Source organism: Sinocyclocheilus grahami, unplaced genomic scaffold (genome assembly GCF_001515645.1).
Source record: "Sinocyclocheilus grahami isolate Dianchi unplaced genomic scaffold, SAMN03320097.WGS_v1.1 scaffold96.1, whole genome shotgun sequence".
NCBI lineage: Eukaryota > Metazoa > Chordata > Actinopteri > Cypriniformes > Cyprinidae > Sinocyclocheilus > Sinocyclocheilus grahami.
In genome coordinates, this window is record NW_015505275.1 from 372,673 (window position 1) to 393,499 (window position 20,827).

The 20,827-nt window shown below is 38.2% G+C and overlaps 3 protein-coding genes across 4 annotated transcripts in view; all 3 read right to left on the reverse strand.

Moving 5' to 3' along the window:
• Window positions 1-4,273, reverse strand: part of LOC107587850 (AT-rich interactive domain-containing protein 1A-like) — a 12,112-nt gene extending 7,839 nt beyond the window's left edge. The window contains exons 1-10 of the mRNA XM_016275813.1: window positions 4,253-4,273; window positions 3,770-3,977; window positions 3,343-3,432; window positions 3,069-3,239; window positions 2,040-2,364; window positions 1,795-1,943; window positions 1,578-1,681; window positions 1,295-1,471; window positions 796-828; window positions 486-690 (exon numbers count right to left, since the gene is read on the reverse strand). Coding sequence (XP_016131299.1) covers window positions 486-690; window positions 796-828; window positions 1,295-1,471; window positions 1,578-1,681; window positions 1,795-1,943; window positions 2,040-2,364; window positions 3,069-3,239; window positions 3,343-3,432; window positions 3,770-3,977; window positions 4,253-4,273 — 1,483 coding nt within the window. The remainder of the gene's footprint in view (window positions 1-485; window positions 691-795; window positions 829-1,294; window positions 1,472-1,577; window positions 1,682-1,794; window positions 1,944-2,039; window positions 2,365-3,068; window positions 3,240-3,342; window positions 3,433-3,769; window positions 3,978-4,252) is intronic.
• A 724-nt stretch (window positions 4,274-4,997) lies between these two features.
• Window positions 4,998-15,471, reverse strand: LOC107587851 (AT-rich interactive domain-containing protein 1A-like). The gene is made up of 3 exons (XM_016275815.1): window positions 15,397-15,471; window positions 6,936-7,133; window positions 4,998-5,480 (listed from the first exon to the last, which is right to left on the reverse strand). The coding sequence occupies exons 2-3, from the start codon at window positions 7,119-7,121 to the stop codon at window positions 4,998-5,000; spliced, it is 669 nt and encodes a 222-aa protein (XP_016131301.1). The 5' UTR covers window positions 7,122-7,133; window positions 15,397-15,471.
• Window positions 15,472-18,676: 3,205 nt separating this feature from the next.
• gpn2 (GPN-loop GTPase 2) lies at window positions 18,677-20,555 on the reverse strand. 2 transcript variants are annotated; one of them, XM_016275846.1, is made up of 6 exons: window positions 20,467-20,555; window positions 19,584-20,042; window positions 19,349-19,505; window positions 19,104-19,264; window positions 18,893-19,023; window positions 18,677-18,777 (listed from the first exon to the last, which is right to left on the reverse strand). In XM_016275846.1, exons 2-6 carry the CDS (start codon window positions 20,001-20,003, stop codon window positions 18,705-18,707), a joined length of 942 nt encoding a protein of 313 aa, XP_016131332.1. In that variant the 5' UTR covers window positions 20,004-20,042; window positions 20,467-20,555; the 3' UTR covers window positions 18,677-18,704. The 2 variants fall into 2 exon arrangements, with proteins under 2 accessions (XP_016131332.1, XP_016131333.1); XM_016275847.1 differs by having other exon boundaries at window positions 19,584-20,048; window positions 20,467-20,528.
• Window positions 20,556-20,827: the final 272 nt, after the last annotated feature.

Below are 20,827 nucleotides of genomic sequence, written 5' to 3' on the forward strand. Positions count from 1 at the left end.
AGAGCTTGTTAGTCCAAATTAAGAAGATAGAAGAAGCCAACGAAGATAAAAGCCAAGATTAGAGAAGCAGTCCTTGGTAAAATGACATGCATACAACAAAAGGTTTGAATTGTATTTCTGTGGTATCCTTGAACACAGCGACTTCTCAACATGATGTAAACACACTAACTAGTCTAGCGGAAGTGTTTGTGGGCAGGTCAGACTCTGTTCGTATTTCGCGGGCAGTCTGGGATTATGCAAATGTGTTACCCAGTGACGTATACCGGTGACAGGCAAAAGATTCGAAAATATGACGACTCGTTTTTGGCTATTCAGAACCGACTCTCTCTTTTGAGAGACAATATCTTTATTTTATCATGCACTTTTTTGATTAACAACTTTGCAGAGTGTTTTCATTTAAGGATAGCTATGTTATAAACTGCAAAAGAGATATTTTTCAAAAACCCATATGACCTGCTCTTTAAGATCCAAGACGCCGAACTCACCTGGGGAGGGAGGCTGAATCTTGGCCTGGTTCTTTTTGCTATCTCCAGACATAATGTCAGGTGGTGGGTCTTCTCCACGCTCAATCTTACATTCAAAAGCATACAGACATTGAATGTACTGCTTTTTCAGAGAGCTGGCAGCACTGCTGGAGGTCCCCACGTTCAGATTTGTGGACAGCTCTCTCCATTTTTTGTTCTTATTAACCTGCATTTACAAGGACGCCAAAGGATATAAGCAAACACCCTTGAGAGAAAATGAGTCGAGACCTTCAACATTATCTTAATGTGTATGGACAACTTGCATATATACCTGTGTAAGTCCTCCAATCTCCTTGACGGACATGTAGAGGCGGAAGAGATCAAGGGGTTTACGTCCCACAGCTGGTAGGTTACTCATGCCCATGGCTTTCTCTTCTATGAAAGCCAAGTAACGGTCTACCCACATCTTTCTTTCTGGCTCTGGGCCTAGCTCATACAACCGAGTGATCTTCTCATTGGTTGTTGTGGAGGAACTTGACTTCTAGGCAGAAGCAGTTTATATAAAAGGAATTACACAGGAAGTGCAACAAAGGATGACTGATTTCTGCTGTAAAGACATTACACTTCTATCTAAATGTTAAGCAAACCTTGGATTTTGATTCTGTCTTGGGCGTCCCCTCAACTTTGTTATTAATTTTCTGGGTTTGGTTAAGTTTCCCATCCATACCAAAGTCCAGACCAGGGGACATGCCTAAGAGAAAAACAGATACATTAACCATGAATGTGACCAGGCAGGTAAAAATGACTTCAGCTGGGTTCTTGACGGACATGTAGAGGCGGAAGAGATCAAGGGGTTTACGTCCCACAGCTGGTAGGTTACTCATGCCCATGGCTTTCTCTTCTATGAAAGCCAAGTAACGGTCTACCCACATCTTTCTTTCTGGCTCTGGGCCTAGCTCATACAACCGAGTGATCTTCTCATTGGTTGTTGTGGAGGAACTTGACTTCTAGGCAGAAGCAGTTTATATAAAAGGAATTACACAGGAAGTGCAACAAAGGATGACTGATTTCTGCTGTAAAGACATTACACTTCTATCTAAATGTTAAGCAAACCTTGGATTTTGATTCTGTCTTGGGCGTCCCCTCAACTTTGTTATTAATTTTCTGGGTTTGGTTAAGTTTCCCATCCATACCAAAGTCCGGACCAGGGGACATGCCTAAGAGAAAAACAGATACATTAACCATGAATGTGACCAGGCAGGTAAAAATGACTTCAGCTGGGTTCTTTTTTTTTTTGTACCATACAAAAACAGATTTTTTACTATCTTACCACTAGTGTTGTTAGCCATGTTACCACCCATAGGGTAGGGTGAACCCTGGGTATTCATCATCCCAGGCATGTTGTTCATGGAAGGGCCATATGGAGGTCCTGAGCCCGTCATACCGGGACCAGGAGACATACTGGGGAAACCTGGTAGCCTGTGAGGCAAAACACATTTAACTTCAAACTACCTGACTGGACCCGACAGAACAATGATAATGCACAACTTCATTTGTATTTCAGTTCTTGTGTACCTGTTGTGTATCGAGTTGGCAGGTCCGTGCTGCATTGTTGCAGCATCCTGTGGCTTTCTGTTGAGGCCTGGAGGTGGGCACATCCCGGTTCCCACTTGAGGGGGCATGCTGCCCATATTAGGACCCATATTGGGACTCATGTTGGGACCCATATTGGGGCCATAGGGACGTGCAACCATCTGTCCATGAGGCATCCTTCCAGCCGGCATGCCAGCAAACATTGGCCCTCCTCCTTGTCCAGACATAGGGTTCATGGTTCCGCCCATGCCAGGGCCTGGGTAATTGGCATTAGGCATGCCACTGTAACCAGGCTGCCTGGGGTAACCTGAAGAGGAAGACAGGAAGTTGTAATTTGATACAAAGTTTCCACGATTGTGAAAAAAGTACAGTACTGTTTTAAAATACATGCATGCATAGAAATGCAAAACAAACCTACATAATGCTATATTAATAATAGTTATACAATGACAATAAAAGCAGTTAAGTTAATCAAAACAGCATATTGCTTATGCTGCATCTTTCTGAAGAGAGAAATAAAACATTTAATAAGAAATCTTATTCAGTACTACAATTTGGGAATGAAACAAAAAGTCTGAACACCACAACAGTATTAGCAATTAACAATTAGCATTGGCCGAATGTTTTGGGGTATGGTTCCCTCATTGGTGGGCTTGTTAAGAGACTTCCAGGCCCTTGATTGTTTAGCAGCATGTAGCGCTGCTGTAACCCACAGCCTCTGTAGCTGCTCAACTGACGTGAGCCATGCTACGTCAACTTTCTTTTTTTCATTGAGGCTAAAAATAACCACACTGTGATCCACTGGTCGCACAGAGAGAAAAAGAGGGAGAGTGAGAAGGATTTGGAGGGACAGCAAGAAGAGAAAGATAAAAGCCCAATATCTGCACCTCCACTACAGTAACTTCTCTCAACAAGGGACCCATTTTTTAAATGTACATTTTTCTTAAATTGTTCTAAATAAGATGCGTTTTGCATTAAATTATAGTCAGTTGTTACCACTGAGCCACTTACCCTGTGGGCCATATTGACCACCTTGAGGCCCATAGTTTGCCATCGAGTTGTTCTGCTGATAAGGGACCATTCCAGCATGCACCTGGCCTCCAGATGACTGACGAGGAGACAACGCAGAGCTAGACTGTGGAGACCCATAGGGTGCCATCTGAGGGTTTCTCTGCATATATCCTGTGCAGACAACAAGATTAATGTATTGATACAATAAATAAAAAAGAGAGCATCAGGATGGAAAACAAGTCCTGTCTTTTTCAAATTATACAGACTGAGTTACCTCTTTCTTGGCCAATGCCAGGTTGATTCATTGAAGGTTGCATCATTCCATCAGACTGTCCACTTGAAGGGCGGGGAGGCATCTGGTTTCCTAAAAATGAGAAATTCAAATAATGTGGTTAAACTAAAATAAAAATCAAATAAAAGTTGTAAAAAATAATCACATTCTATAACTTGAAGTAACTGATTTGAAATGAAAATAGATTAAATTTAAATGTTTCAAGCACTCCACCATCTTCCATTAGTGAGGATAAAGTGGTAGTCAAACCACAAACTCATGCCATATGGTCAAAAAAAAAATTGCAATTTGTGCCACAAAATATTCTTAATATTTAATATTTGTAACCATTCCAAACCATCTTCCTGATGACTGTCCCATAAAGTAGCATGAACACATTTCAAAATAATTTAAGGAGTACTAGCCCTACCTGGCATCGTGGCAGGGGACAGTGGCCCAGAACGAGATGCTGAGGCGCTGGCAGGAGAGCCCACCGGGGGAGAAGTGTGAGGGGAGAAGGGTGACTGTGCTGGATTGCTCTGTTCTCCTTGACTGCTGGATACTCCAGATGTGCTGACTCCAGGGCTCAAAGCGCCCTCCGTACCAGTAGGCAGGTCATCGATTGAACCGGATAGGTCCTAAGCAAAGAGAACCGTAGAGAGAAGGTTAGAAAAATCTGATGAAGTCGTAATGTAGCGGAAGTAGTATCTTGTCCTCCGATTTTTTGGAAAAGAAGAAAAAAAGTAGGGTGGAGACTATCCAATGATGGTTCATTAGATGAATGGCAGATCTGAATGCAAGCTCCGGTTTAAGCTGACTAAATGGTTGGAGTCTGGCAAGTGTCACCAGAGAGAAGTCTCATTATGATGTTAAGAATTCAAAAAAATGTATTTTGAAAAATGAAATCTGTCACAGTAAGACCAATAACATTCATTTAGAAAATGCATGTTATTTCCATTTCATGCACTGCAAATATGAACGTAATTGGGAAAAAATAATCTGTGTTCCCATAGAAAGACAAAAATACAAATAGAAGAGAAAACGGGAAAAAAAACAAGCTCAGCTGGTGTTATCATTTGGTATTCCAGCATTTCTGCTAGGGATTTAAAAATGAAGCTGTCAGCTGTCTCAAAGAACTCTTCATGGCATTATTTTTATTTTACTAACATTTTCCTATCCAATCAGCAACATTCAGCTTTCACAGATATTAAAGAATATTTCTAAAAAATAAATCCACATTTGGAATCACAAGTATGTCTTGCAGGCTCTGGATAAGGTTCGTTGCTTAATTGTTAGGCCAAGGCAAGATAGATATTCTGTACTGAAAATAAGCCCAAAAGCTCACTCTAAAAAAAAAACAAAAAAAAACAACACATATACATACATACATACATTATATATATATAAATAAAATCACAGTATGTGAAAAAAAAAATAATAGAAAATTTCAAATTAAATCAGCAGCACAATAGCAAAATTTAATTATACCACAAAAACTTTTCTTGTTCTTTAGAATAAATCTTCCGGTGACAGCTTCCTCCACTCGGCAACAATGAACTCTGGCACAGTTTTTTTTTCCTCTCTGGGACACACACACACACTCAAGTGCTCTCGTACACATACAATCACACAGCCAGAGGCTGCTGGCCTTATTTATCTCATCTAGGAGGGGGGGGCTGTGATGTTGGCGGTGGCGGCTGCTGCGGTTGTTGTTGGGGGCCTTGGCCAGGCGGGTAACTGGGTTGGGATGCAGGAGGAGCCTGGGAGCTCCCCTGCTGCGAGGGCTGGGACTGAGGCACCTGTTGCTGTGGATAGGGAGACTGGCTGGCCTGGGGTGGCGCCGAGGACTGAGAGTATGGGGACTGCGGCGGGCCCGGCGAAGGGCCAGTCATCTGCCCCTGTGGCTGCTGGGGCATGTGGGGTTGTTGGTAAGGAGGACCAGCCTGTCCGTGTGGGCCAGATGACTGGGGGCCATGAGGTTGCTGTGAATAAGGTCCCTGACCTCCTGGTTGCCCTGGGGAAGGCCCGGGGTATGGCGACTGCTGCTGGCCCGAGTGAGGACCCTGACCATGCTGGCCGTAATAGGGCTGCTGCCCCTGCTGCACATAACCCCCTGGTCCCTGCTGTCCATATGATGGCACCTGTGCAAACAAGTAGGATGGCACCAAAGATCATTACACTCATGGTATTTCCCACACTTATTTATATCATGTGGGTAAATAGACAAAAAAGAAACAGTTCTTTTTTTATTGACATGCCATAGACAAGGCTCCCACTTCTTTCGACAAATGTATTTGTGACACTGACACGGTTTTTCCTGTTCATTACTGTATAGCTGCTTTGAAGCAATCTGTGTTGCATTAAGCCTTATAAAAGTAGACTTCTTGAATTTCCATTACTTTTCCAGTTCGTTCTTGATTAAAGGATGAGAATTCATAGTTTTAATCTGCTGCTTTTTAAAAATGTACTAAATGTTATCAGTAACAAAGTAAAATCGTCCTGAGATTTAAAACAGTGCATTGCTCAAGGTTTTAGCACTCAATGTTAATAGAAAACTGATATTTCAACATCAGAAATTTCCATGACTCTTCTAAGCACTGACAATTCTAATTTTAAAATTCCATGTTATTGTTAATATGAGCTCACATAAATAATATTTAAGATTAAAACTGGGACAGAAAGTTTATTGCTAAAAGAGATTAGATGAGTTTTATTTATAACCTGTACACAATATACCTGTACATAGCCTAACAACTTTTTATCCTTCCTATTCCCTAAATAATAAGACAAGGATAAAATTTAGTTATTGTACCAGAAAGTGTGACCTTGTCCAGCATCACATTTGTAATTATTTATTAAGGCTAGGAAAGGCTAAAGATCCCATGATAGTTGAGACACATATGCTACACGTTGCCATTTTTGTCAAGCTTTGTAACCAAACACTATGATACACAGTGATTTAACCCAAAAATGAAAGCCCCAAAAAATCTTTTTACTTCAAATTAATGTAATTCGTATTCATTTTTTTTTCACAAGAAAGTTAAACATAAGATATTCAGGCGTAACCACATTGTAAAACAATGTTGAATGTAAGCATACATTCAACAGCATAAACAATTTTTTTTAAATTATAGAATTACAGGCTAAGGTCAAAGAAAATAATGGGCTGACTGTAACATCTTGAATTGTTAATAAAAATGTATTACTATAGAATTTTCTTACTGCATCAGTGTTAATAAACCTTAATTTGACTGCAATTTCATCTTAAACTATTAGCAACCTGACTTTACACAAAATGATTTTTTTTTACCTTGAAAACAGTATCTGTGTATCTATACTGCTAAACTAACTTTAAAATCTTAAAAAGCATGCTAAAAAAAAATGACATCGATGCCAGCACTAAAAGAACACTGCAACACGATCGTGTATTTTCCCCCTACCTCTAATTAAATGAGAAAACACATTGCAATAGGTTACCAAAAAAAATCATTACTAGCTTCACAACTTATAATTACCAGGATATTCACTCATTTAACTACAACAGTTCAGCATATTCAAACGGTGAACCCCTTAAAATGCTGAGAAAGATCACTGACCTGCTGGCCGTATTGCATACGTCCTTGCATGCCCATAGGGTATCTCTGAGGGCCAGGGGGCCCATAGCCCTGGCCTGGGTAAGCAGGACTCTGCTGGGGTGCTGGAGGAGGCCCTTGATGGGGCTGCTGGGAGTAAGGCCCGCCCGACCCATAAGACTGACCGCGCATTTTCCCCAGTTGATCCATGGAGCCTGGAGTCTGTGGAACGAGAGCGACAAAGTGGTTTGAGCAAAGGTATCTCACAGATAATGACAGAAAAGCATAAACTGAGTTTCACACAAAGACATCTACAAAGCTTTTTAAAAACTCAAGGACACATTTTCCAAAACCATTCAATCAAACTATTATTCTGTACTACTGAGCTCCCACACTGGAGAATATGATTTTAAAAAGCCAGGGTGGAAATTAAAGAATAGCAAGGACAGAATAAAAATGCAAGAAACCACAAGAGAAGAAGAGAGAGAACAGCCAGAGGGGGGAAATTATAGTGGTAAAAGGAGAAGGAAAAAGAGAGACAGTAAATAACCCTCTGCTGCTGATTCCCACGGTTATTAACCTGAACGTTACCTTGCACAGCCTTAGTTAAGGAAGTCAACAGTGCTATATACATATATATATATATATATATAACTCATTTCAAATGGAGGGCAGTCTGCCGAATATTTAACACATCGCAGCTGTAGCTCTGCTTGAGCCTCGGCCAAGCCAGCTTTTCCTTTTTTCGGAAAAAGACGGCAATATTGGCACCGAATGAATGACACAGGGCTTAATGACATGAGAGGAGAGGTCCAGCTTGACTTGCAATGAGATGAACGCTGGAGCATAGAAATCCAAGATGAGGGGGTCACGTAAATATTGGAGTTGGAATACAAGTCATTTGGTTGTAAACTAACAAATAACAACTGCAGTGCACAAACACTGATGGACAACAAAAATACACCAAGCTTCCAGCATTCAATTCTGATATTTGCAGAACATGGAACTATATTAATTGCATCAGCTTAAAATGTAGTCTTTCGCATAGACAATCTGACTGATTTAAACATCGCTTGCCAACACTTGAAATTTAAAAATACAGACCTAAGACTTTATTTTGCTTTTAGAAGCTTAACTTCATCACCAACAAGCGATCACAATTCTAGTTGATAATATTCTTGTGTGTGTCCTTAAACATTTATTTTCACTTTGTGTTTTTAACTTTTTTTTTTTAAATATTAACAAGTAAATGTTAATTAAATGAACATCCTTATAATGGCTGCACTGCAATGAGACTTCATCCTGTTCTCCTCCAGGTTAAAGATTAATGCAATTTAAATACTTATGTTGCATTCAAGTACAGTATTTCATAGTAGGATACTTACATTTCAACAATTACTTGATGTACTTGAGAACAAAACTCACTCACAGAGAGAAATAAGTGTATGCTGCCTTTTCTATCATAATTCACCTCTGTGTACGTTCAAAAACAAAAACAACATTCTGACGCATGAAATATTAAGCATACTTTCATACATAATGTCCACAGTGTTTCATGATTGTAAAATCTATTCATTGAAAAGTGAAATCCTGAAGGTCAGCGTAATACATTTACCAAGCAGCCAAATTAACTCCTCTCCAGAGTTCACCTACACAAAATATGATATCCAAATTCAGTTCAAAATTTTGGGGTCAGTAAGATCTGTTTTTGAAAGAAATTAATACTTGTATTCATCAAGGATGCATTAAATTGATCAAAAGTGACAGTAAAGGCATTTATAATGTTACAAAATGTTTCTATAAATGCTAAAAGATTTCAATCCATCAAAGAACCCTCAAAACTGCATCCTGGTTTCCACAAATATAAGCTTCTCAACTGTTTTTTAACACTGATAGGAAATATTTAAGCAGCAAATCAGCATATTAGAATGATTTTGAACGTTATCTTACACATTTTATCTCCCCAACAGATTAATTTGAAATAAGTTTATAATGCATGTTGGCTATTCCCAATTCAGAAGAGTGCACACACAGCCTGTGTCTGTGAATGCTTCTCATACTCGCTCCTCTCTGCCCCACGCGACGCGAATCCCGAGTCAACGACGAGCCGTTCATGCTTGCCGCACTCACGCAGCCTGTCTCGTAATGCTCGTTTATACTCACACCCGGCTCCGCACCGCAAGTCTTCAGGAGCGCATCTGGCAGTATGGATGAGGCTTGACGCTCGCGCGCAGCCCTGTGTCGACTCGCGCCTGGCTCTGCGTTTAAAACAAGTGTAAATTCAGTCTAACTGCTTGCTAATTTCACTTGGATGAAATGAAACATTCAGCACATTTTCCACTTGCTCTTAAAATCCCAAATACTTAAAATGAATAAATCAGCCTATGTAACATATGTAATCAGGGCCGTGCACAGACCATTTGAGGGGCATGTGCTGAAACTGAAAATGAGCACCCCCCCCTTTTTTTTACTGGTTAAATCTTAATGATAAGCGGAGAGTATAGAATACTACATTCAAAAATTAGCTAGCTAGCAAATACATGCATATTAACATCGTAAACATTAACTATGCTGTGAGTGTGACCATATATAATATGATTTAAATGTTTTTAAATTAAGTGTATCAGCAGATAGCTGATAGATAAATCAAAGAAGAATTTTCTTAGAAATATATTTTACCTAGCTCACGAGGAACACTCAGTCGCTTTGTGTCAAACTCAAATGCAGTTATGGCCGGGTTTTTGACCAGCGAATGTGTGTGCAAATGTGCAATTTGTCCATCATTAAAACGGCAGCATCACATTACGTTATGATCAACAGGTTACAAAGTTTGTTGTCGCTATATGGGCGCTCGGTTTTTCCTGTTGTAAAATAAGTTCGGCCAAAATGTCATTTTATAAAAGATGAAATGCTACTGTATGCACAGGCTATTTAAGTGTAGGCTATTGGCTATGACTAATTTAGATGGCAAATGCCCTCTCTCCGCAGGTCCGGTCTCAGACCTCAAATGCATAAAACATGAGCCTTTATACAGTTGACATACTAGTGTTTCTTGCGTAAAGACAACACTGTACTTATACAAACAAGAAGATATTTATTTACCCTTGCAAGATGTTCAGCTGCTCTGCTGTGGAACTTCAGTTCACTGCACTCAGTCAGTCAAGACAGGGGGTGGCGTTATGAGGTTTGACTGACAGTTTGAGCGGATCCAACAAGATTTAGTCACAAACTAAATTTAAAAAAACAACAGTAATTCCTTTTGGAATAATGCCCAAAACAAAAAGGAATTTTGTAATGGTTTAATGGAAACTATAAGAATTTCTGTGATGGTTTCTATTGTTTTTTTCAGCAGGGTAATGATACCCATACTGTGCTGCACATTATTGACAATATTGAGCTGAAGCTTGACTTTGCAAATTTAAAATCGCAAATCAAATCGCAATCTCTGTCAAAAAAAATAAATAAATACATTTAAAAAAAATTTGCAATTTGATATTTTCCCCCAAATCGCACAGCCCTACTGCTAAGTACTGATTGTGTTTTCCAGCAATAGTGTGCACCCTTAATTTACAGAGAAAAGAAGGTCAGGGAAACATCTGTAGATGGAAAAATCTCCATACAAGTTCTTTGTGCATTTTTCTTTTTTTGTACTTGTTACTTTGCACTTTTTGTTAGAAAATGTTTATTTACTATTTATTCAAGTTTTTTAAGGTATCTAATAGTTTGATACTTAATTTCCATGATCTAAATATTCTTAGAAATTAAAAGTTTGTTGTCATTTGGAAGTGTGTAGGCCGTCTTGCATTATTATAAAGCCCCGTCCACACGGAGACACGTTTAGCTGTAGGGCTGCACGATAAATCGAAATTAGGGATGCACGATATATCGGACACCATATCGGTATCGGCCGATAAATGCTCATTTTTTCTGTTATCGGTATCGGCCCGATAAGAAAATGTTGCCGATATCTTAAAGCCGATAAATAATGCATTATTTCCTTCAGAGACACTTTAGTTTCGCGCTGCTCGTTTGCAGCCTTTTGTGCAATTGTATGTTGTATTATTGTGTTTATTTGATGTATATCTGATTTATCTCGTATAGAATACCTTTGGTTAAGTTAAAAGAGCGCTTCAGTTTACCGGTGAACATCTTTAGCTCAGTGCACACAGCTCAAACAGCAGTGCACAACATTAATAACTATGATTGGGAATGTTGTGTATATAACATTCTAATGAAATATGGTTTAGTAATTAAAATCATTTAATTATTGTCCGTGCAGAGGCTATTCCGTTTTATTGATCTATGGCGCATTCATTTTGATTCTTTACACGTGTAATGATGTCCAGTGACTTGTTTGCATTATTTATGCATTATTTTATTTATTTGTAAGACTTTTTTATGACAAAATTTGGTAATGGGAGTGTAAAATTATTTTTAAAACGTACACTGTTCAAACTAGGTTGCTTATGTTGAAGTGTTTGGGATGTGGGTTTTAATGATGAGAACTTTTTGTAATCAGGCTCTCAAAAAGTATATAAAAATTTGGATATAGATTTATCGGCCAACATATCGGTTATCGGCTTTCAAAAATAAAGAATTATCAGTTATTGTATCGGCCAAAATGTTCATATCGGTGCATCCCTAATCGAAATGGAATCAAGATCGCGATTCGACAGAAGCTGCGATTGTCATGCTGATGTTATAAAGGGAGTTGAGTAGAAATGTGTTATTAAATGTGGTATTTTCACATGCTTTCAGATGGAGCAGCATTTACTTCACAGAGCCGTAGTTAACTGAGAAGCTATGCAAAAAACAGCTGTCATTATCGCGAACGATTTCATAATCGCGCAACAAAATTGTCTGCGATTTTTTTTGCGTAACTTGTCAGTGAACTACGGCTATGTGTAGTAAATTCTGCTCCATCTGAAAGCACGTGATGATGATGATTTCAGAACCGACATTACTATCAAAATGCGCATGACAATCGCATTCGATTAATTGTGCAGCCCTATTTAGCTGTATACGCATATATTTTGTATCGTATAGGCGTTTTGTCCACACGGATCCGGCGTTTTGTGAGAGTGAAACCGATATTTTTTTGAAACCGGGTCCCAGAGTGGATAAATCTGAAAACGACGCCCCTGCGTTTTTGTGTGGACAGCAAATCCGTATATTTTCTGAAACGAAGACATCATCAGCCCATGTCTCGCCCCTAGTCAGGCACCGCTACATCACGTAACAGCAACAAAAACATGAACAAACACTCAACGATTGTCTTTTTATTAACTAACATTAACACAGATTAATACATGTATTGTTCCATGTTCGTTTGTATACCGCGCGCAAGGTTAATGCGCATAAGTCTTCTTCTCTGTTTTTAATGTATCTCTGTGGCAGAATTACAGCGCCACATACTGGTCTGGCATGTATACTACATCGTTTTGTGTCAGTTTGGTGGTTTTGTGTGGACGCAGATATTTCTTGAGAAGAGGGGGGAAAAAAAAGATCGGATAGGGAAAGCTCTGGCTTTGTGTGGACGTAACCTAAGTCAGACTGTGGAAAAATGGATGGCAAAATCATCCGTTCTTCACAGATGGGCACGGACTCAAACATGACCAAATCGTAAAAATCATACTGAATGACACAACATGAAAATATAACAAAACAACAAAGTACACCGTGTCATCCTATCCCATTTAGACAAGGGAAACCTCATCTAGGATGTCTGTCTAATATCTAGGAGGCTCGTTTCGAATCTGGCTGGAGTTCAAACCTTGAAAGGAGGTCTACGGCTGTAAACGCTCTAAAGTGTGAAACGACTGAGGACAAGTTGCTCTTGACATTTTCCAGTGTCCGAATGGAAAAATAAAATAAATAAAAGCAGCACATGGCTAATCTGCATAAGATAAAGTGTGGGCTCCCTTGACAAGAGAGGCTGCTGGACGGACGCTGTGATTGGCCATGGGGGATGGGGTGGACACCAGAAGACTGAAGGCAGGACGCCATTCACACGCTGCAGTAAGCATAACTCTGTCTAAGATTAAATAAAACGTAATTATAGGAGAAAATTCAAAGCTACATCAAAATGAATCTATTAAGCTAATATAATTAATAACCAAGAAGTTCTGTACAAAAACTAAAGGACATACATTACTTTTTGGAGTCAGCAAGTTTTTTTTAATTAATACTATTATTTAGCAAGGATGCATTAAATTGATCAAAAGTGACAGTAAGTACTTTTATAGTGTCATGAAAAAAATCTAAATGCTGCTCTTTTTAACTTTTTAATCACAGAATCATATTATCACAATCATAGTATCACAATTTCCATAAAAATATAAAGCCACACAACTGTTTTCAACAACGATAAGAAATGTTTCTTGAACATCATATCAGCTTATTAGAATGATTTTTGAAGGAACGTGTGACACTGAAGACTGAAGTAATGGCTGCTGAAAATTCAGCTTTGCCATCACAGGACTAAATCACTTTTTTAAATAAAAACAGAAAGTTATTTTAAATTGTATAGTATAATTATAAATATTAGAGTTTCTACTGATATTGATCAAATAAATGCAACCTTTGTGAACAAAACATAAAAAAAAGTTTCTCCCAAACTTAAGTGTTTCAGTTATTGGGATTGCTTGCATCACATGGTTTGAAAACCCAATCAACACATTTTAATGATGACACCTGACATATTTGGGCCCATATATACAGATGACATGGAAATTCTAAGGACCAAACCATCAGACAATATTGCAGATCTTCACTGCCTGTAAACTCACAGATCATACTTCAATTCGACAAGAACTTCCCTTAATGTAAAGCGCTTAGAGTGCCTAGAAAAGCGCTATATAAATGAATGTATTATTATTATTAAAAAGACATTTAAAAAAGCAATCCCATAGAGACCCTAATCTTGCTAACAAAAAGGAATTATGTTCAGATTTTAAGAAAGCGGCAGAAAAACAGGTTGAAATTCTGGTATAAAAACTATTTTTTTCACAGGTTCTCATTTCACAATCTCATATTAGTTATTAATGAAGAAAACTTTAAAACAAGAATAAACTGAAATAAACAAAATCTAAATAATAAATTCTAGGCCAAAAGGAAAACTTGCAAACCGAGTTTCAATCCCCTTATCAGATGCACAGTTTGCACAGCGACAAAACTGAAGCACATGCAGCCTCAACCTAGTATGATAAACTAAGTTAACTGTGGTAAACAGATGCTGTTCAACCTTGAAATTGCACTTAAAAGTGTTTGGACATATCCAAGACAAACAGTCATGATAGGCACCACATGAACAAGCATTTAGCATGCAGAGAATGACCAGACAGGAAACAGTGCATAACATCATACTGTAAACAACTGGCATGAATTAAGGAGAATTCAAAAAGATTTTCTCGCTCAATATCCAACAGGCTAGAGAAATAAGGCACAGGCTACTCAAGTGTCTTCAATAACCGAAACTTCAAAAACGATCTTAAGGTTCCCAGTTGATGAGTGACATGAAACCAGTTTCCAGTCACAAATTTTGCCGTTATTGACATTCTTTGAATAAAATCTGCAAAAATTTGTATTTTATTCCCCTGCATAATAAAAAAAGAGGATCTTTTTAAACATATATATATATGCATTTTTTACATAAATAGTTATGTGTGCATATATAATGCATGTAAAACGTCAACTGACAACATTCTGTTAAAAGTATCAGTCTCTGAATATAACCCTTACTTATTGAATTAATACACTCCTATTTCTCCAATATGTAGAATTAATCTTAAGAGCATTGGCCAACATTTATTTCATATATACAATACAATACACTACTGAAAGAGTGAGGGAGGTGAGCAACATGAGCTAATCAGCAAGTGTTTCAGTGTTACATCATATGCAATTATAAATGGCCAAGAGCACAGGATGCAGAGCCAATCAGATCTCAGCGAGCATGTCAACCCAAGACCAACTGTCTCCTGCCTTTGACAGGAGGATTTTACCTCCACAATTCAAATCCCACTGCAAACCAATCTGCACTTACTCAAATCACTGGGCTTGTGTTTACAAGCTGCGCGCACACAGACCGACATTCAATCGAGTCCACGCTTTAAAAACGAAGCTTTTCCTCATCAAATGTACTAGTAACGTCCTTTTAAAGCGTGTTTAAATACATTTTCGACCAAAATGCGGATAATCAACAATGTTTCTCTACTGTAGAAGTGACACTCGCGTATCGGTTTACACAAGACGGGTTTTTCCACTTGAAATATCCGCTAATATTATGTTAATCACTCTCCTAATTAACATCAGAACTGACAAACAACACACCAACCGGCTAAATATCACATATTAGATAAATATACAGAACGTTAAAGCATATATAACACACAGAAAGGCCTATGAGGGAAAAGCTAAATGCGTTTAAGCCTTATTGGTGGAGAAGCAGCCTGAGCTAAATACGCATTTTCAATCGGAGATCTACCTTCAACTCCAGCAATAATAGGCAACAGTTTTCATCTCACAACACAAGTCCAGCCACGAAGCTTGCGGCTTTTGGAAAGTTTCGTTAAAAAAAAAATGTTTTTAAGATTTAGATTTAGTTAAATTGGTACTTCAGTCTAGACTAACCGTAATGATAAATGTTGCCTCGGTAACTAGCTGAAAATAATTTAATTTTTGCTGACATTAATTTTATGTCAAGTAATGATAATATTTTGCTATGGTTTTAGTTAACAACAATAACCCTGATTCAATGTATACATTCGGCAGTATTAGTATTCCGTGGGAATCAAACCCATGACCTTGGTGTTGCAAGCATCATGATCTAGTTAAGCTACGAGAAAGCCAATCAATACAAAACACAAATCAGTCTTGAACTGTGATATTTACTGTAATGTAAAATATCCACATAGTGAATATTTAGATGGTAAATCTTAACATTTGTTTGTAGTGACAACAATTCATTAAATCCAATAAATTGTGCTAAATAGTGAAAATGTAATAGTTGTAGATTTTATGTTATCCTTCTCTAAATGGCATGAAATGATATCATTTTAAATACTCTGCTCCTTGCATAAAATGACTGAGAGAGAATGAAATCTGGAAGACATATAATGATTTTGCTGAGATTTCCAAGTGAAAAAATGAAAGCCAAACAAGCATGGCTTTCATCTGTCCTTGTTTGTCAACAGTTTTAATGAGGCAGAGTACAAAGTATGGCACATTTTCTGTGTAAACAAAACCATGTGTATTCATTTCAAACCCTTTCATGACCCTCAGTGCGCCAATAAGCCACATGTATACACTGCTGGTAAAGGGAGGAAACCTTCATTCAATCAGAGTTTCATTCAATCCCTTGTTCTCAGACACACCCCCACATGGGAATCCGTAAAGTAGCTAGAGCAGACACAAGGAAGTTGGTCCTCAGCCAGCAGGTTGCTGGGCAGCCGTCACACACACAAAATTACTCTCTGAAGTGTGCTAGGGAAGGAAGTACCACTCCAGAGAGTCATAGGAAACCATAACTGGGGCATAATCGTGTGTTTGGCACACACTCGTGACATTTATAACAATAAAAATTATATGTTTATGGTGACATCATTTGCTTGAGGAAAAACTACGGAAACTCTGACTTGAAGTTCAATTTCAAACAAAATTTTGAAAAACAAAAAAACATCAAAAAATCTTGTATGTATATATATATATATATTTACACGCCATACTCTATATGCCATACGACTTACATAAACACATCGTATTGCCTACTTTTTCACATTTTCAGGGAAACTTCCAAGGATTTTATGTGGCCTTCAATATATGTATAATATCTGCGGCAAATTCAATACTACAACCCTAACCAGCAAATTACACAATTTGTTATTGCACCTTTGTTCTAAAATTCGCAACAATTTGTGTCACTGTCAACTTTATTGTATTTGAATTTCTTTTGTCGACAGAATTCAAATATCATGAAATCATAGCTCTGAATAGAAGGAAACTGAGGAAAATAACTGAATAAATAAACAATTGACTATTTCTTTGAGTATAATAGCCATACACCAAGTAGTTCCTGTCACACTGAAAACATCTAAACTTCTTTTATCACCCTAAATGATGCCTAGAGCAAATATAGTGCCAAGCTTGCACATACTCAGACCCTGTAAAGCAGAAACAGATTTCACATTGCCAACTCCATTCCCTGTCTGCCTCCTGTTTTTACCCTGCAGCTTCGACTAAAATGTGGACTGGATTGTGAACTGACATGGCTAACGCTCTCTAACACATGAGGTTCTGATGACATATACACCGTGCAATAGCGCAGTCATGTTTGTGCACTAATTACAAGAATATTATAACCTTCACATGCTCTATAAACGTATATCGCAGCATATTTAGTTATATTTAAATGTTCCCAAGTCATCTTACTGTCACAAGCGTTTTTAGAGTGCAATATGATGATCGTAATCCATTCCGCGTTTTCACCAATTCTCAAACCGAGTGCGCTAAGAGGCGAAGCACTTCTTTCTGGTTCCCGGAATACTTCCGTGGCTCGCACAAGTATGTGTTAAGGTGAATGTTGTGGAGATTTATGCTGTGGCACTTTCACATATAAGCTTAAATGACTAGATCATATTTAACTAATATTAGGAAGAAAAGCATGACCACAAAGACAAGTTCAACAAACACCGAGCTCTATCTAACATAGTTGTCATGTCTCCCTTTCGTGTACAATGCATTCCCGTGTTCCTCCGCGAGTGAGAAGGCCTTTTCAAGGTCCAGACTACACATGACGGGGAAGGTGTTCCGGCTCGATAAAGGTTATCTGCCACAAGTTAGCAAATTACGCGCCATGTATCAAGAGAGCGGAAAAGAAAACATGTGTAAACGAAAAAACAAACCCAGAACCTTTATGTACCGTTTTACAAGGGTGTACCAAATAATAAAAACCAGCAGCGTTAATTGATTCCCTTTTAAATTATCCCCAATTTCACACATTTAAGCACGCCAATCATTTGTTAGCTCTTTTAATGTTTCATTTGCCGTAAACTGTCTCTAATTCGGTCACACAATTCAAATTTAGGCGACTGCAGTTTTTCAAAATTCAGTGATAAACGAGGAAACGCCGACTACTATATTGTGTGAACACGGAGCCGTTACGATAGTGACCTCTAGTGGCGATACTCTCCACTGCACTCACACACTGATCAATAAGTTGTTCAGAGGAGGAAGTTAATGAATCTATTTACGCATGAAATCTTTCATGCTCAAACACTAAGATGCATGTCTACGAAACCCAAAACAATCATTCTCAGTTTCCTTCTATCAGTGCAACTCGAGATGAAATAATGAGATTTAGTTTTACTGTGGACAAACAGTACTTTGCTTAGATAAATAAGCATTGTTTCTTAGATACAGAACAAACAAAACAAGTCTTTATTACAAAATAAGAATTATAGTGTATTGTTTACCTTGTAAAGTCACATCTGATACAACGAATTGTCTTATTATTGCTTATGTAGAAAACATTTTGCAATGCACGTGTCTAAAACGACTGTTTTAAGCGTTTAAGACAATGATTTTATTCGTGTTACTGTAAAATTTCAATTTCAAAACATTTCAACTGTTCTGTGAATGTACAAATTTCGGTGTGGGGAACAAAACGCATTTATTATTTCTTTTATTTTGCTCATTTGTGGAATTTGAGCGTGCCTGCAATGTGTTTGAATGTGTGAAATAAGACCTCTGCAAATTGCTTTTTTTGTTTTTCTTTTTTAATCAATATAAAAATGGTTACAAATCCATAACTTCATCCTCCACAGTTTTCCCAGTGGCCTCCATGTATTTCTCCTGTACACTAAGAGTTCTGAGGCGAATGGTTAAGGATAATCACAATTCAACAATGTGATTGCAGAAATGAATAGAAGTGTGTTAACATAACAACAACAAAAACCTACAACTAAACAGTATGATAAGGATACGTGCTGAACTGGAAGTCTGCTCCAACTGCAGCAGACATCATAGCCTGCAGGTTCCTCTCCTCCCGGTCTCCAAAGCAGTAGCCATTAGCTTTGTCCACAGTTCTCAGAACTTGAGTCATGCTTTCCTTATCCTGTAGAGAAATAACAATGGTCAAAGATCATGCCACAAATCCACACACATTGCATTACAATTACAAAAGTGAGCACTAACCTGCACATTAAGAGGAACAAAAGACACCAAGCTGTAGTCCTGGATCACTTCAGCCAACTTCACATTCAGGTGGTGAAACTTTTTGAAGAAAGGGTCTAAGGAGAGATGCTCCACCAAATACGTCAAGTCCAGAACCTCAGTGTAGAAGTCTAGACTGAATGCTTATTAAAAAAAGAGTTGGTATTAAATTAAAGTACATCCACAAATCAGACTTTTCTGCATCAGTCTGGACTATATTATCTTACCAAGTTTGCCATACTGCTCAATGAGGTCCATTTTTGAGAGCACATTGACATGTGGCAATTCAACATGCAGCATGGTGGACAGGGAAGTACACAGTACAGAGATGAACTTGGCCGGATCAGCACAATAATGGGAATCCACCAGATGCACTGCGGTCAGCTGCCAATATCAGATGAAATTAGACAGGAAATACATCTTAATAAATCACAAGAGGAAACGTTCTCACCATCTACTCACCCTGAAATTCCACTTCGACAACTGTGCAAATATATTCTTCACCGAATTATGGTGAGTGTAAAGTTCCACCTGACCTGGGCAGTCAAAAAGAAAGTAGCAGTCGTGGTGGTGCTTCAGCTTGCTCTCTAACCAGTCCAAATTTGCCTCCAAGTATTCCATAGAATAGATAAGGCCACCATTGGGGCCAAGTTTTAGACCATCCATCACATCGTCCAGAGTGACGAGCTCGGATATGTCCACGGCACAGGGATAGGGTAGGCCTTCATTGGCAGGATCCAGGTTCACAACCACCACCTTGCGCCCGAGGTGGCTGAGGAACTCTTGCATGCCCCGGCAGTAAGTGGTTTTACCTGAGCCAGGTGGACCAATCACAACCTGGCCAAAATATAGAGCTGGTTTTGGAGGATTTGATGATGTCATGATGAAGCAGGTTCACACTATGCAACTGAAGAAACTAGGCTACATCCAAAAGAGAAAATAATTACATTTTTTCAAGTTAAAAGACTTGAGCATGTTTTTTTATGTTGTATGAATGCATGGAAAAAACAATCACTGAACAACATGAAGGTGTGATGACAGAATTTTCATTTGATAAACTATGTCTTGAAGAGAGATTGAAGAATAAAAAGGAGCTTAAAATAAGTGATGGTAACAAGTTATTCAATTTTCAAATATTGATGATCGTTTTTATTAGTATCCTTCAATGTAGATACTACAGAACAGACAAAGTTACTGTAACGTTAGATTTGCGCGGTCTGGGAATAGAGGCACCGCGTAAACAAACTCATTCAGATAGATAGGACAAAACCAAATTAAACTAGAACTAATGTACAAGTAAAACCAAATACATCTAATATCGTAAAACAAATATACATACACAAACCTTTGAAAGTCAGTGAATTATTTCGCTGCAACATGACGCCATAAACATGACGGTAACCGGATGTTGAGGATTTCAAAATAAAAGTCGCGCAAAACCGACTTTACGTCTTTTCTTCGAGAATACAGATACTTGCCAGAACTTTACATTATAAATCGGAGGAAACTTTTTTTTTTTTTTTTTACCAAGACGATGTATTATTTAAAGGACAAAATGTGAGCTCTGAGAACTTTGTACATTGTGATAGCGTAATTCAAATAAGTTTACTATAATAATGTAGACTGGATTATTAAATATATAACACTAAATTCACTGCATATATAATTATTCGACAAAGGAATAATGTCTGGTTCATCGCTTTCAG